Source organism: Tauraco erythrolophus, chromosome 10 (assembly GCF_009769465.1).
Source record: "Tauraco erythrolophus isolate bTauEry1 chromosome 10, bTauEry1.pri, whole genome shotgun sequence".
NCBI classification, from domain to species: domain Eukaryota; kingdom Metazoa; phylum Chordata; class Aves; order Musophagiformes; family Musophagidae; genus Tauraco; species Tauraco erythrolophus.
The window spans coordinates 24,047,017-24,063,515 of NC_141474.1; the positions used below are offsets into that span (position 1 = coordinate 24,047,017).

The window sequence follows — 16,499 nt, forward strand, 5'->3', positions numbered from 1 at the left end:
CTCGGGCGCTGCGATTCCGTTCACGTGTCCCGCGCGAGTCAGGTGACGCGCTCGCGCCCGGCCGGCTGCGCTGCGCTCCGCTCCGTCTCGCGCTGCCGCCGCCATGACGGGGCTCGCGCTGCTGTACGCGGGGATCGGCCTCGCCTTCTGGACTACGCTCCTGGGCGTCGGTCAGCGCCGGGCCGAGGGGCGGGGGGCCGGGCCGGGCCGGGGGTCACGGGCAGCGCCGGGCCGGGGGTCTGGGCCGCGGGGCCGGAGGGGGCTCCGAGCGTGAGGAGAGGCTGCAGCTGGGGCTGGTGTCCGTGCTGGCGGCCGCCTGGCCGGAGAGAGGCCGGGGGGGGGGGGTTGCCGCGGCGCAGAAAAGCAAAGCGAAGGTCGAGGGGTGCAGCGGTGTCAGTCCCGCAGTGGCCGAGCTGCTGTCGGTAAGAGGGCCGGCCCGAGGCTCGCCGCGGCACCGGGAGCGCCGCTGCGGGCTCCTCGGCCCGGACATCCCCCCCCGGGCGCTTCGAGCTGCCTCCTTGGAGCGCTGGGCCCCCGCAGCTCTGCGCAGCTTCCAGCCCGTCCGGCCTGAGCGGTCGGTTCGCTTCTTTGCGTGTGCGGGAGCGGAAGGGCGCTGATGGTGGCAGGGGCTGTGTTTGGATGTGGCATGTCGTGGAGAGTAAAGGCAAGTGCCTGTTTTTTCAGACTGTGACAGGAGATCGCCCTCCCCCTTTATCAGGCTTTGGCAGAGAGTTTGTTCGGATGGCTGCAGCGTGCGTGGCTGTGTTGCAGCTTCTGGCAGCCCAGGCTCTGCTGCCAGTGACGTTGGGCTCAGCAGCACTGAGGACGGATTTAATGCTTCCTGGGAAGGGGACAGCTCTAAGGAGTAGCTCTAAGGAAGATGTGCTCTGAGCTGTGCTGGGCTTGCTGATTATTTCCTCTTTCAGTGCTGAGTGAAGTGACTGTGAGCCAGGCAGAGGCTAGGGAGACCTTGGCTCCTGCCTCAGTATTTCGGTGAGGGGAGAGACAGTCAGAAACGGAGTGTGTCTCACTCCCTCGTGTTTCCAGGGCCTGGCAAACCCAGTGCCAGGCCCCGCGCGGCCTTCCTGGGCTCTCTGAATCATGCACCTCACATCAGTGCACACGCATGCTGTTGGAAAATGTTGATGAGCTGAGCCCAGATGCTCTTAACTTCCCCTGCCCTTTTGCAATCCCTTTTTGGAGAAGGCATGAGCAGGAAGTGGTCTTGCTCTGTGCAGTGTGGTGGTGCTTCTTTGTGCTTTCCCTCCTTGTCCTGAGCCCTGCTTTGGTGGTCCTGTCCTGCTGTCCAAGGCTACATCAGCTCTTTAAGAGGTGGAAGGTGCCCTGAGGATCTGCCCTGAGCTGGTTGTAGCTCTTTACCAATCATGGGGGGTAAGGAGCAGCTGAGACTGGCTGGGTTCAGTTCCTGCTCTGTGAGTCAAGAGCAAAGCCAAAACACAAGTCACAGACCGGCTGGGCCCAGTACTGTAGAGATCGTCCCTGAAGGCTGGCAGGTGTGCAGGCTGGGAAGTGGCCTCCCTCCACGCTCCCTGGCTGCGGCACCATACTTCATTTGTGTACATGGCTGCAGGAGAAGGGGGCACAACGATTCTGCGGGCAAGAGGAGTGACCAGCGTTACCGCTTCTGTTTTAGGGCTGGCTCACCTGGCAGCACTTGTATGTCCTCCTAGTGCATGGGGTGCTGAGCCCCGAGTCACATGTGGAGGGGTTTAGCACACAGGGACGATGGGGACATCCCTGCTGTGAGGTTAGCAGGTCTCCCTGTGCTGCAGCACTGAGGCTCTCCCTCGGAATGAGTCGTCCTACAGGTCTTGGCTCTGGGCAGGGCTCCTCCAACCTGAGGCACATGGTCCTGCCCCTGTGCTACTACTACTGGGCACACCACCAGCTTGCTATCACCCCAGCCTCCAGGCTGCAACTGTAGGGGCCAGGGAGCAGCAGTACACATGCAGTGGCCTCTCTGCTGCTTTTAAGCGTCTGAGAAGTCTCTCATTTCCTCTTTTTCTGGCTGTATGCAAGGATGGTGTCACACGGCTACTGGCTTTAGCTAGCAATGGTGGAGCCATCCCTTCGCCTTCTTTATCTGGTGTGGAGCAGACAGTGCCATGTTGCCTGTGTAATCTATCCCTTAGGGCCAGGTCTGTCTCTTTTCCAGCTGCGTGCTGTGGGCCTTGCAAAGAGCAAGTGTCTCTTCTGGTCTGCAGCCATGCTTCCTGCTCATGAGCTCAGAGCAAGGCAGGGTTTTGGTACGAGCACCTCTGTGTGCACTTGGGCTGTGTGGGGCTGCTGGGTGTGACTCCCAGCTCCAATCTGTCACGGGAGAGGAGCACTCCAGGTACAGCAGGGTGAGCTGCCCTTGTAATCCCTCCCTGGAAAGGGAAGGCTTTTTTGGGTTTCTCAGGGCTGCGCCTTGGTGTCTCCAGCCTGTGTTGCAGTACAAATGCACTGGTCTGTCAGGGCACAGCCTCGCACGTCTCGCCTTCCCTATGAGAACTGGCTGCCCAGTGCTGTGGCTCTTCAGCAGGGCTGAGCCATTGGGTGATGTGGATGGAGACCACGCTGGGGCACAGGGCTGTGGGTTGGCCTTCAGCCCGGCATGGCCTTTGGGTGCTCAGCAGGGTCAAGGAACAGAAAATGGGTGCAACAATCACAATGATCCTCTTCTGGGCAAAGAGTGGGATGAGGTATGGGAGTATCGCAGGTGTGGGCTGTCTCTGTCCTGCGCTGATGGGGGAGTGCTGGGGCTGGGCTTTGGGGGGACACCTTGCCCTGCAGCTCTACATGCCAGAGCCAGTCTTCCCAGTAACCCTCCTGCAGGCTGTGCTGTGCTCCTGGGCCTCTGCTCTGGGTCTCCACAGGTCAGGGAGGAAACCAGAGTTCCGGACTGGTAGCTGGTGCCTGTCTGATGGTTCCTGTGTCACTCTTGCTTTCCAGGGATCTGCTACACAATATTTGACCTGGGCTTCCGCTTCGATGTGGCCTGGTGAGTTCCCTCTGAATACCAGCATCCTCAAGGCTGTGAGGAGGTGGGCAGTGTTGGCAGTGCCTTCAGGGAACAGCGCTCACTTTTGAGTGACGGGCAGCGGTCACTGCATTTTGGGGGAACAGGAGCTACAGTGAACAGGGCCTCTGCTCCCTGTGAGACAGGATAGATGCAGCGCACGTGTATGTGTGGATGACTCTATACACGGTCTTGCTGCAGCCATCACTGCCCTTCCCACCTGTCTCTAAGCCCAGGCTTCCCCTTTCCGGTGAGCGTTTTGGATTAAGATCTCAGTCCATGCGGGTGAGGGTCCTGGTCTCTGGCTGTCAGGGAGAGGCTCTTGTGTCCCACTGTCTGGCAGAGCCCAGCCCATTTCAGATTGAATGATCAGATGGGGGGTACCTGTTTTGGGGCTGTACACCATGACTAGGGAGGCTGAGCCTGTGTGCTAACTCAGGGCACTTCTTCCTCTCCAGGTTCTTGACGGAGACCTCACCCTTCATGTGGTCCAACCTTGGCATTGGCTTGGCCATCTCCCTGTCCGTGGTAGGAGCTGCCTGGTGAGTGGGGCTGGCTCTTCAGCAGGCTGCTGCTTTCCCACCTCAGCAGTTGTGTATACACTGCAGTTTCCCCAAGGTGGGGCAGGGGTGTGGGGCTGGATGGGTCACTGCAGTAGTGAGGGCAGGTTGCTGGGTTCCTGGGGGTCTGGGCAGACCACCTCGTAGGCTACAACGGCAGTGGAGAAGCAGGAACATCCCTGACTCTCTGGAAGTTGTGCCTGTGAGCCCAGGCTGTACAGTGGTGGCTCTTGTGCCCTAGCAGTTCTGCTGGTGTCAGTGATGGAGCTTGGGACCACTTGTACCCTGGGGGTGGACAGGCCAAGTCTGCAGTGTCCCTCAGCTGCATGCCCGATTCTTTGCTCAGCTAGAAGATACTGATTTCCCTATTGAATCCTTCAGCGAGTGCCAGACCCTCCACCAACCACCCTTGTCTGCCACAGGGGAATTTACATCACGGGCTCCAGCATCATTGGTGGTGGAGTCAAAGCCCCTCGGATCAAAACGAAGAACCTGGTCAGGTAAGCACAGAACTGGGGTTAGTGCCTATGCTGTGCCTCCGCAGGGCAGGTCCCGGCCTGGTGCAGAGGCTCCTGTCCTATCTCTAGCTGGGTGCTGCTGGCAGACTGTTCCTTGCTGAGCTGCTGGTGCTGTTTGCTTTCAAAACAAAGAGCCCTAAAGGAGCCAGAGTGCTGCTTTGAAGGGTCACTGTGTGATATCACGCAGTGAATGAGCCCAGTGTGTTCAAAACAAACACCCTGAGATCACACTTCCTGCCCCAGGCCAGGGTTTCCCTGACCAGAGCTTGCACAGCCCTTCCCCGAAGGAGCAGAAAGGGGCTGGCTGAGGGCAGGGCTCCCTGCGCCTACTTCCCGCAAGGCCATTGCAGCTTACTCGAGTGACACAGCACAGCCAGCACCCAGCCTTCGTGTTTGGCAGCTCCCCTTCGAGGAAAGCAGTGGGTAGCCCGGGCTGCCTTTCTGTCCTTGGCAGCAGTAGGGCAGGCTCCGATATGGCCATGGAGGTGTCTGGCTGGTGGCTGGCTGGGCATGAAGTGGCAGGGGCTACTCGAGGTGAGGCAGAGCTGGGACACTGTGGTCAGACAGACTGGGGCGCTGTGCTCAGACTTTGCTTTACTCCTACAGCATCATTTTCTGCGAGGCTGTGGCCATCTACGGGATCATCATGGCAATTGTCATCAGTAACATGGCTGAGGTACAGGAGGACCTGGGCTGCCCTGCCAGCCCTGTGCTAGCCTTGGGGCCGTGATGGGGATGGGCCGGTGTTGTGAGCGGTGGCCCTCTGGGAACTTTGGATGCTGTTGTGGCTCTCGGAGCTCCTGGGCTGGTGGTCTGTGCAGTGGCTCTTGTCCACGCTGAAGAGTGGGTTGGGGGAGCACACACAACCGAGTGTCATGAAGCCACCCAGAGACGTGGAGTCACAGACCAGCTCTGGCCAAAATGTGGCTGCCTCGTGCTGTACCGGGGACAGGTACCACTCCCAGAGACCATGGACTTGCCACTAACCCAGGCCCTGTGCTTTCTCTCAGCCTTTCTCTGCAGTCACCCCAGAGACGATTGGAGCCAGGAACTATCACGCAGGTAAGGACTGCTCAGTCCCTTGTGCTGTGGCTCTGAGCGTTGCCACACCCTGACTGCCGCCTCCTGCTCTTCCCTCTGCCCTGGGCACTAGAGAATGGGACTGCTGCAGGTGTCTGAAGGACATGTGACTCTTCTATCAAAAAGTGACTTTTTAGTTACCTTCTTGATGCCCTCCTCACCCAGCTGGGCTGCCCAGCAGCAGCACCACCCCTCTCACGGGCAGCAGTAGATTGCTGACAGCGGCTGGCCTGGTGCTACAGAAGCCAAGGCGCACCATGGAGCAGTACTGCTCCCCAAACAGGAGCTTGGCATCTCTGGGTCTTTTGTCACCTCAAGGCAGAGCTGCTGCAGCATGCCTTGGGTGCAAGTAGAAGGGGGTTACCCCCTGCTCTTGCAGTGTTCCTCTCTCATAGGTTTCTCCATGTTTGGAGCTGGCCTGACCGTGGGCTTGTGCAATCTCTTCTGTGGGGTGTGCGTGGGCATCGTGGGCAGCGGGGCTGCCCTGGCTGATGCCCAGAACGCCAGCCTCTTCGTCAAGATCCTGATCGTGGAGATCTTTGGCAGTGCCATAGGGCTGTTTGGGGTCATCGTTGCTATCCTGCAGGTACCTGCCTCCTGGCGCCACAAGGCTTATGTGAGCACAAGGTGCTTGTCACCCTGGGCGCTCTTCAGTGCCAGGGAGGCACACCTGGGCTCCAGCACAATCCTATGTATAGAGATGGGGAGGCTGTTCGCACGGTTTGGGGTGGCACAGCTCCCCACAGTGTACTGTGCTTGTGTGTAGCAGTGTGAACTTTTTTGATGACCCCTCTGAGCAACGGTCACTAAGGGTGTCACCTTGGGTGTGTCCTGTGCAATGCTTGCGTCTTATCAGCAGGGCTGATAAACTGTTTGCAGCTTCCGGACGGTCCTGGGATGTTTGGGCATGCCAGGCCTGAATGGGACTGCGGTGCTGGGCCGGGGTCTGTGGGCTGGAGTCTGTGGGGCCTGACCTAACCTCTTTTCTTTCTTTCTAGACATCTAGAGTAAAAATGGGCAACTGAGCCCTGTCCCACCCAGCCTGTTCCAGCCCGCCCCAAGAGGTGCTGTATATACTTATTTAATGTTTCTATTCTTGATTGGGGTGGAGCTGCCTGGTGGTGGGACTGAGAGCCCGGCTGTGTAGAGCCCCGTCCCACTGATCCATCGGCCCCTCAGAAGAAACAAATTTCTCTGTGTGAATTCTGCCCCCAGAGGCCTGGCCCAGCCCACAGGGCCCTGCTGCTGCGTGTCCCCAATGTGTGTAGAATCAACCACCAGTGCAATTCTGTGTCCGTGAAATAAATATGGTTCTTGTCCAAAGATGCAGCTCTTCCTCTGCCCTGCGTGTGCCGGGGAGGCTTGCAGAGAGCAAGTGATGGTTTGGGCTGACCCACTGCTCAGAGGTTCCCCTCCATGCCTCTATCAAAGTCCCTGTCCCGTTCCAGGATCCTGGTGGTGTCCTCTCTGCGTGGGGTTAACCCTGCTGCCTGCTCAGCCTGCAAGAGGCTGCCCCGTCTGCATTGTGGGGACACAGAGCTCTGCGGTGCTGCCCAGAGCACGTAAGGAGGCTGCTGGAGCAGGCTGCAGCCAGCTGCCTCTGCCAGTCTCCCACCAGCGCTGGCACTGCCCCACGTGAGGCATGCTGGAGGCAGAAGCATAAGCTGGTTTGGGTCTTTCAGCTCCCATCCAGGTAGTTCAGCACAGGGGGAGCGTACACATTGTCCGAGGCCCCATTGTGCAGCTAGGGAGCACCAGGAGGGCAGAGGAGCAAAGCTCCTGCTCCTTCCAAGGCTGACATCCAGCCAGCAGCAATCTTGTGTGACTGTTGGCTGGGTGTGGCTGCCTGGGCAGGTGCTGCTGGGTGCTGGAGCTCTCCAGTCTGCAGTGCCCCTCTCCCTGGGGGACTTGGCAGAGGTCCCAGAGATTGGGGATGCTTTGTGATGGCTCTGCTCAGCTCTCCCTGGCTACAGTGAATGCAGTGGGGAACCCGGCTGTGGGCAGCTGGGCCTGCAGCTCTTCCACTGCCTGGGGGAAGGGAAGAACAAGGACCTCCTGCCTCTGCTCTGCAGACAGCCTGGAGCCCATGCTTCTGCAGTCTGCTGTATCCAGCACAAGGCCTTCATCCTACTGTGCTGCCAGTATACCTTCGTAGGGGAAGCATCAGTCCCCTGGTGCAGTTAGCGCTGCATCAGAGTGGATGCATGCCTGGAGCTGCCCATCTCTCTTCCCACCTGGATGCAACAGGCTGGGGCAACGATGGGGCTGCTGGAGCCGGGGAAGCATTGATGCCTGCTGATGTTTGCCCTTGGGACTAGGGCAGCTGCCTCTAATGGCCTCTTTGAGCTCTGCCAGTTTCCCAGCTCCGCTCCCAGCTCCTTCATTTCCCCCAGGCTCCGCTCTCAGCCTGGGGCGTGGGAAGACTGCTGGGGCAAATCAAGCCACTGTTCCTGCCAGCTGTGCTGGCTGCTCTGGGGCAGGAAGCTGTGACCAGAGCTCTGCATGCCCCCCTTAATGGCAGGGACACAAGCTGGGCCCTGCCTCCTCAGAAGAAAGAGTGTCAGATGTGGGCAGAGTACTGCCCATTCTGTGTGAGGGCTGTACTCCTGTCCCCGGACATTGCCACTTGTGCAGGCCAGAGATGTCTGAAGCCCCTGAGAACTTCTGGGCCATCCTGTCAGACCTCTGCCAGACTTATGGGGCTGCCTTCAGGAAGGAGACGCCTGGAGCTGGAGAGCCTGTGCTGGCAGTAGGGAAGCTGATCCATGGATTAATCATCTGCCTGGTTAACAACTATCTTGAAAGACTCATTCACTTGTCTTTCAGCAATGAGTCTTGCCCTGCCTTGGCTTGATAGAAATCCATCCGCTGTCAGAATTCTCCGTGAGGTGCTTTTCCACCCTCCAAATTCTGTGTGTATCGTGGCTTTGACAGGGGCATGAGCTCCAAACTTGCCCACAGGCCCCTTGTGAGGACACGAGACCCACCAGGGCTGGTCTTATAGTAGCGTGGGTGGCCCACAGCCTCCCTCCTGCAGTCCACGGTGGTGAGGTGAGCACGCCCTGCACTCCCTTGTTCTAGGGGCATGCGCTTAGGTTCTAGGACTTTGTGCTTGGGTGTGCTACTTACCTCCTGCTCGACCATGGAGAAAAAGCTTAAGCGGGCTCCAGCAACTTAGACCTCATCTCATTTAGGAGCAGCAGCGGCAGCAGCAGTTAAAGGATGATTTGGTGACCGTGTGTAGGTATGCATGGGGGAAATGCCACCTGTGGAACAGCTAAACCAAGAGCTGGAGGCAGAAGTTGGACCGCTTTCAGCAGGGCTTGCTTGCAGGGGTGGAGCAGGGCTGGGCTGGTTGGGTGCTGCTCTAGTCTCTGCTCTAAGGTTGTCTTCTGAAGGGATCTGTTGTCGGGCAGAAGGAAAGCCCTCGCTTGGGTTAGTGCCTCAGAGGAGAGAGGCTTCTCCAAACTGGCACAAACGCCAGATGGGAAAGGCTGTGGACAGTGCAAAAATTACTCGTGGTGGGCCGAACTCTCGGTGGTACCAGCCCAAGGTCTTAGGGTGATGCCATTGGGGTAGGGAAAGTGAAATTCATTGCTAGGAAACACCGAGAAACATGGAAACGAGGGGGGAGAAAGGAGCCACAAATAGGTTGCGGTGGGCGCTGAGCCAGCACCAGCACTCAGGGACACGGGAATTGCCCTGGGTGGGTCAGTGGAAGCAGTGCCCCCCATGCTGCCAGAAACACAGCAGGAAGGAGGGGAGGAAAGAAACACCGAGAGCCCCTGTGTCCCCGGGGATGCGGGGAGGGTCCCGGTGCAGGGTTTGGGGCCGAGGGCTGAGCACCTCGGGGCGGCGCGGGGGGCATCGAGCATCTCGGGGGGGTGGTCTGATCTGCGTCCGTGGGGTCCCGCTCCCGGCGGGGCTGCTCTCGCCCAGCGGGAGCGCGGTCCCGGAGCGCGGGGCGGGCGGCGGCGGCGGCGGCGGCCCCGCCCGGTGCGGCGGCGGGCGGAGCTGGCGTGCGGGCGCGGCCCCGTCTCCCTGCGGCTCTCGGTGGTGCGGCGGCCCGGCCGGCAGGGCCCCCCCGCAGCCCCGGGCATGGGAGCCCGCGGGCCGGCGGCCGGGGCTGGAGGAGGAAGAGGAGGAAAAAGAAGAGGAGGAGGAGGCGGCGGGGGCCGCTGACCGGCGCCGGGGCGGCGCGGCATCCCCGAGGCCGCGGTGAGTGGAGCGGCGCGGACAGGCCTGGCCGGCTGGGTGAGGCCCGGGATTGCCCCGGGATGCGACCTGAGGGATGCGATCACGGTCACTTAAGGGTGGCACCGCCCCGGCTCGGGAAAAAAAAAGCCTCTTTTTGAGGTTGTTTCTCGTTTTTTAATAAGTTTTTCTGTGTGTCAGGGACTGGGAAGAATTTCCGGGGGGATTTGTTGTGCCGAACGTGCCCCTTCATCCCGCTTTTGGCTGGGAGAAGGGAGGTGTGGGGGGAGCTGGTGGCCCCCCCACCAGCTACCCCTGCGCCTCTCTTGTCCCTGCCCAGGGATGACCTGCGGAAAGAAGGATGGAGCTCATGGGGATGAGCATCCACTGCAAAATGAGCATCACCAGCCCCATGGCACGCACCACACCAGGATGAATCCCTGGGGACCAGCTCCCCAACCCCAGGTTGCTTTTGGCCTCTCATACCCTGCGAAGATGCTGCAGTATAGAGGGGATAACATCGTACTTTGTAGCCCCCCTACTTGGCGGATGTTTTTAAGCCCACTCATGCTCGTGGCATCCTGTGGCTGCTGTTTGATGAAGCACTTTGCTTTTGTTCCCACCGAGCATTGCGCTCTGCTAGCCACGTGGACCACCCAGCTAAAGGATCCCTAAAACCTGCTCTTATTTTTCCGTAGCACCTCCCTGCTTGGCTGTTGAGACGACAACACTCCACGTGCTGCCTGCTGCGAGTGCTGTGGGTCTTGGGGAGGGTTTCTGGCAGGCACTGGGGTCAGGCAGGTCCATATCTCAAGGGCTGTGGTCGGTGACGGGGCACTGTGACCGTGAGAAGGTTTGGGAGATAAAGACAAACCTGACTTTTCTCCAGAGGGTGACTTTCTAGAACAAACCTGGCCGTGGGGTTGGGATCGTGGTGCGTGCCAGAAGATTCATGCCCCAGGAGACACCACTCTGCATCCTGTGGAGATGGTGGACGCAAGTGGGGCATTGGGCTTGGAGCCTTTTCCAGCATCTCCCTGCCTGCAGTGGGCTCCTGCCAGCACCCCACTACCTGCTGGGATCAGCCCTGTATCTGGGAGAGGGCAGCCAGAGTGGAGTTGGGTGGGAGTCCTGCTTCGCACCTCAGCTCCAGTCCCCACTCCGAGCTGGTGACCACTTGGTGCCCTGTGGCTCCTCGGGGGGCCCCACCGGCTGGGGCTGGCAGCTGCTAGTGGGCTGGCCCGGGCCCTGGGCCGGTTGCCAGCACCCGCAGGTCCTAGCTGCGCTCCTGCTGGGGAGTTCTGCTGCAGCTCCTCACCTGCTGGGGTCTCCTCAGGGTCCCTGTGCGGAACGGATCCCAGGGTCCCCAGGGCCTTGTGAGCCCCTATGCCTGTCCCTTGCAGTCTCCTTGCCCTGTCCTAGCAGCTTCCCTGAGAGCTGGGACCAGGGCCGGGACTGGGGCTGGGACCTGGGCTGCACAGCCGTGATGCAGCCCGAGTCCTGGCAGCAGCGGGGCTGGGAAGGGCCAGACAGTTTGGCTTGGCAGGCACTCTCTGGTGACTCTCCCGGCTGCCTTCCTAGCAGGGTTCTGGCCCAGCTCCAGGTGTCATGTGGGAGATAAGGGGACCCTGGCTCCCAGTGGCTCCCAGTGTCCCAGGGGCCTCACCACCAGCAGCAGGAGGAGAGAGGACCCGCGCCACTGGCTGTAAGGTGGACCCCTCTGGACACAGCAGGGACCCCCACGCCGGGGACCGGGACGTCCCGCTTGGCTCCATGTCTGTCATACAGCTGCTCACCCTGCTGGGCCCCCCCAGGGAGGGCCCCCTCTGGCGTGGCACTCCCTGCCAGCCCGCTTCTGAGCTGCTGCTGAGCTGCAGCACTGCAGGGCAGGGTGGGATGGGGATTAGGGAAATGGGGTGCCTTGGAAAGGGTGGCTGGTGGGCACACCCACGATGCCCTTGGGACACCCCACACTGGCTGCGTTTTGGAGAGCATGACCTTCTCCAAGGCCCCAGCCTCCACAGAGGCTCTTTGCAGCACCCTTGGGGCATCCCAGTTCCCTGCTTGGGGGGTGATGGAGAAGGGGAGTGGGTCTGGCCTGATCTTAGCCTCTGAAAGCAGGGAGGAGACTTGCTGTGTGGGGCTGGGGACTTCTTGGGTCTTCATGGCTGTGCCTTCAGAGCAGGGGTCCAAGTGCAGCATCCCCACCAGGGTGCTCTCTGTCATACCCACCTGTGAGCCCATCACCTCCTCATCAGGCCTGTGCTGCTTCCACTGCCCTGATGTCGTTTGGGCTGGGGGCTCAGGCTAGCAGTGTCCTGAGCATGGGGTGTCTTGGCAGGATTGGGACCGTGGCTGGAGCCGCCCCCCTGCCCCGCTGAGCGCACATGTCCGCCTGCCCGTGCCCAGAAGATGACCAGGCTGCTCTTGGGGGTGACCCTGGAAAGGATTTGCAAGGCTGTGCTGCTGCTCTGCCTGCTCCACTTCGTCATCATCATGATCCTCTACTTCGACGTCTACGCGCAGCACCTGGACTTCTTCAGCCGCTTCAATGCCAGGAATGCCTCGCGCACTCACCCCTTCTCCAACTCCTCCCGCCCCAACGGCACTGTCCCCAGCTACGGGCCGGCCGGCGCTGAGGCACCGTCCCCCAGCGCCAAGCCCAGCACCAACCAGTCCACCACTGAGAAGCCCTTGCAGCCCTGCCAAGAGATGCCTCCCGGCTTAGGTGAGAGACTTGCGGGGTGAGCGTTGCGGGGCAGCTGGGTGCTGGCTCCGAGTGTGGAGCTGAGGTGGGTGCCCATGGGTGACATTCTTATTCTCTGGGCCCTGGACATGGCTTCCCAGTGTTCCCAGGGGTGGAGCAGTAAAGAAACCTCAGCTTGGAACTGGTACCAGGACAGCTGGTTTCAGGTTTTGTTAGAAGCTTGCCCAGTCTCTCTGCCCCTGTTTGGGAAAGATTTTGGGTGTCCTTTGCCCTCGGCAGTGCTGGTCCCCCTTGCAGGTCCCCCTGGCTGTTTGCTCCACTAGCCTGCCCAGGAGCAGCAGGTGACCATGACCCAGATTGTGTCTGTCCTGCGGACATCACCCTGCCCTCCCTCTTGCAGTCGGGCGTCTGCTCATCGAGTTCAGCTCTCCCATGAGCATGGAGCGGGTGCAGCGGGAGAACCCCGATGTGCGCTTGGGTGGCAAGTACACCCCGCCAGACTGCCTGCCCCGGCAGAAGGTGGCCATCCTCATCCCCTTCCGGCACCGTGAACACCATCTCAAATACTGGCTGCACTACCTGCACCCCATCCTGCGCCGGCAGAAGGTGGCTTATGGCATCTACATTGTCAACCAGGTGAGGGGATCATGGGCGAGGGGTTGGTGGGGCCGGGGTAGGCAGCCAGGCATTGCTGAGTTCTGCCCCACAGTTCGGGGAGGACACCTTCAACCGGGCCAAACTGCTCAACGTGGGGTTCCTGGAGGCCCTCAAGGATGATGAGGAGTACGACTGCTTCATCTTCAGTGACGTGGACCTCATCCCCATGGATGACCGCAACCTCTATCGCTGCTATGAACAGCCGCGGCACTTTGCTGTTGGCATGGACAAGTTTGGGTTCAGGTGGGTGCTCTGCGGGGCTGGGGCGTTTCCCTTAGCATGGCTGGGATGTCACTGGGGGCCACCAACCTTGGTGGTCACCTGGGACAGGCGTGGGGTCACTGGCTCGAATTGTGGACATGGGATGGGAGAGGGTGCAGAGCCCTGGGTAGGAGGGTGACACAGGGGAGGGCTGGTGCTTGTCCCTGGAGTCCCCATGGAGCTGACCCCCATCTCTGCCTTTCCCTGGGGGCTGACCTGTTTGCTGTCACCCTGCAGGCTGCCCTATGCTGGCTACTTTGGTGGCGTCTCTGGGCTGAGCAAGTCCCAGTTCCTGAAGATCAATGGCTTTCCCAATGAGTACTGGGGCTGGGGAGGAGAGGACGATGACATCTTTAACCGGTAGGTCCCAACCCCTCGCCAGCGCTGGCTGGTTGGGGCGTGCTTGGGCTCCCTTCCGAGCACCAACCTGGCACCCTTACCAGTGCCGGGCTTCCTGTTTTGCAGGGGACGTGCACAGGCCATGCTGCATGGCGAGGAGGGATTGAATTACCCTCCAACTTGAGGGTTGGTGACCCTTGTGGATCAAACTGACCCCTCCCAGGGTGCTGGGGGGCTGTGGGGCACCCGCGTGCCTTCCTTGGGGCTGAACCCCCCCAGTGGTGGGGCCTGGCTCCCTCCCACTGCGGCGTGAGCTGTGCCAGTGGGGTGGCACGCCTGCGGGCTCCGCTCCAGGCCGGGGCCTGGATGCTAAACTTGGAAGCGTCCGGGGCTGGGATGCAAAACTTGGAAATGTGTCGGTGGCAGCCGTGCAGCAGCCAAACGGGCGTTCCTGCCGTTAGCCGGCAGGCCGCAGCACAGCCGCGTGCAGAGACAGAGCCGGATCTCCCCGCACACACCCAGCATCCGGTGCCAGATGGCTCCTGCCTCATCTCCCGTGGGTTTCCCCACGGCGCTGCCCATGGGAGCAGCACATGGCCTGTGGTGCACAACCAGCCCGTGATGGCCGGGCGAGCAAAACGCCCCTTGCAGGTGCCACGGGCACGGTGGCACGGTTGTGGTTTCCATCCAAGGTGGGCTCGGAGTGGGCAACAAGCAAAGTGTGGAGCTCTGGGAGAGCTTCAGGCAGCCCTTAACATGGGGCGGGGGTGCTGGGCACTGGCATTTGGGGAATGTAAACAGCAGGGGCTGACCGCAGCTGCGGACCTGGAGGTGGCTGGGCGGGAGCTTTGAGCACACTTTGCCGAGAGGCACGCAGCACCCTCGGTTGTGGAACTGGCTCGGCTGTGGTCTGGCTTTGCTTGGCTTGGCACAGCCCTGTATAAGCAGGGACGGGTTTATTTGGGACAGGGGCTGACCTAAGGTCTCTGGGAGGGGGGATTTCCCACCCTGGTGCTTGTATTTGATGGCCTCCCTGCTCCTGGCCCTCAGCATCTCCCTGAATGGCATGAAGGTGTCGAGGCCCGACATCCGCATTGGGCGGTACCGCATGATCAAGCACGAGCGTGACAAACACAACGAGCCCAACCCGCAGAGGTGAGTGAGCTGCCAGGGCCCGGGCAGCGGGGATGCCAAGCGATCGCCGGGCCGCCCGCGGCTGCTGGCTCCTCCGCTCTGCTTGCCCCTGCGGAGCTCCAGCACTGCTGGCACCACGGCAAGACCCCCTGCCTTATCCCACTCCAATTTCCACCAGATTCACCAAGATCCAGAACACCAAAACGACGATGAAGCGGGACGGGATCAGCTCGCTGCAGTACCGGCTGGTGGAGGTCTCACGCCAGCCCATGTACACCAACATCACGGTGGAGATCGGCAGGCCGCCCCCCCGCCTGGCTCGGGGCTAGTGCTCGCGCCCCAGGCAGAGCCGCCAGAATCCGGCTCTGTGTCTGGGCTGGCTGGGCATGGTGGGTTTTGCCCTGAGTCGAGAACCAGGACTGGACGGGGTTGGTTTCCACCTACTCCGCTGCCTTGTGGAGACAGCCACCCTCCAGTTCGCCCATCAGTCCCCAGGATTTCTCTGTCCCTCCCGACCCCACGAGTGTGTCTGCAGGACCCCCGCCCCATACTCGGTGTGTCGGTGGACAAGCCCAGCTGCCCGGTGTGAGGAGTCCCCTGCCCACGCCAGCTCCTGCCTGCACCCCCGGCAGGGAGGGTGAGATCCTGCCGCTCTAGGAGAGCTGGGGGGGTCCCCACCAGTGCTGCAAGAAGCGGGGTGCAGGCTTCCCCCTTCACCACTGCTGGAGCTGCTGCTGCCCCAGCCGGCAGTGGGAGCAGCCCAGGCCCTTCTGAGCAGGCAGGATCGGGGTGAGGTTGCCGCCCCAGCCGGCGCTGCCCGTGCTGCTGGGCACGCAGACGTGGCTCGCTGTCTTCCTCTGCTTTAGTCTGGTGCTTAGAGCCGGGCCCTGTCTCAGCTCTGCCAAACAGAGACCTCCAGTTAGCGAATGCCCCTCGCTGTGCCTCAGTTTCCCTAGGGCTGGAGGAGGGCAACTATATCCCGTCCCACCTCCCCAAAGGCAGATGCTGGGTGCGTGTGCAGCCTCTCCCTGCTTTGGGAGGGGGATGGGGCTCATTTGAACACCGTCAACCCCTCTTGGTGAGGGCTGGCAGCAGGGGGCTGCCCCACGTCTCCCTCCAGCAGCAGGTGCCCACAAGCAGTTTTGGGGCCATTGGGATCTCCCCCTTCTCTGGCTTCCTCCCTCCAGGGCTGGGGCAGGGGGGCTGCAGGCAGCAGATGCCGGGCCTGTGCAGGACAGGTGCCCTGTTCCCCTCCATGGGACTGGGAGCCCTCGCACCCACACACACCCCGCAGGGGGCCGGGAGCAGTGGGGCTGGGAGCAGAGCAGCACGCTGGGGCCGGGGGGCACCGGCGACTTTTGTACATTTGAATGTTTGACCCTTTTTTTGAGCGTACGTTGAATGCAGCGTTCGGTCGTAGAGACCGGATTTTTTTGTATTTAATAAAAGTTTCAAAAGTTTGTGAGGTCTGTGGGGCTGGTGAGGGTGGCGGGGTCACCATGAAATGGGGCACTTTCAGCATTCCAGTGGGATGGGGAGAGCCCTGCCTGCCACCTCCAGCCCCCTCTGCTTGCCCTGCTCACCCTCGGAGCCTCCTCAGCTTGCCCAGCCCTGGGGTAGCCCTGAGGGCCTCCTGCCCTGCAAGGTGCTCAGCCCCAGCTAGGGTGAGGTGCCCAGGGCACATGTAGGGCAAAGCTGGCTGCCCTCACTGTGCCATGGGACACTCGCTGCCCCTCCTCCCTTTGGGGACAATGCTCTCCCCAGCAGAGACAAGCCCCTGTCCCCCATCCTTTGCTGTAGCTCCAGCTGGATCTGTAGGTATGAATGGGGCAAGGGAGTGTTCCTCAGTTCCCAGCCTGGCTGCTCAGTGCCGGGCATCCAAGGGGGAGAGCTGCACCCATGGGACATGGTCCCCCCAACTCTCCAGCCCGCCCTGCCCCTCCCCCCCCCCCCCCCCAATCCCACCAAAGAAGGGCACAGCAACACATGACCTCAGGAATATAAATCTCATTAAAATCTAGGATGCT

General features: G+C 61.1%; 2 protein-coding genes across 2 annotated transcripts; both read left to right on the forward strand.

Annotated features, from left to right (window-relative positions):
• The first annotated feature begins 71 nt into the window (after positions 1–71).
• On the forward strand, positions 72–6,520 carry ATP6V0B (ATPase H+ transporting V0 subunit b). The gene is made up of 8 exons (XM_086617628.1): positions 72–170; positions 2,956–3,004; positions 3,481–3,564; positions 4,005–4,082; positions 4,707–4,776; positions 5,111–5,162; positions 5,576–5,766; positions 6,179–6,520. The coding sequence occupies exons 1-8, from the start codon at positions 104–106 to the stop codon at positions 6,203–6,205; spliced, it is 618 nt and encodes a 205-aa protein (XP_086473754.1). The 5' UTR covers positions 72–103; the 3' UTR covers positions 6,206–6,520.
• Positions 6,521–11,668: 5,148 nt separating this feature from the next.
• On the forward strand, positions 11,669–15,869 carry B4GALT2 (beta-1,4-galactosyltransferase 2). The gene is made up of 6 exons (XM_086617672.1): positions 11,669–12,102; positions 12,482–12,717; positions 12,791–12,981; positions 13,237–13,359; positions 14,389–14,493; positions 14,651–15,869. The coding sequence occupies exons 1-6, from the start codon at positions 11,787–11,789 to the stop codon at positions 14,799–14,801; spliced, it is 1,122 nt and encodes a 373-aa protein (XP_086473798.1). The 5' UTR covers positions 11,669–11,786; the 3' UTR covers positions 14,802–15,869.
• The last annotated feature ends 630 nt before the right edge of the window (positions 15,870–16,499 follow it).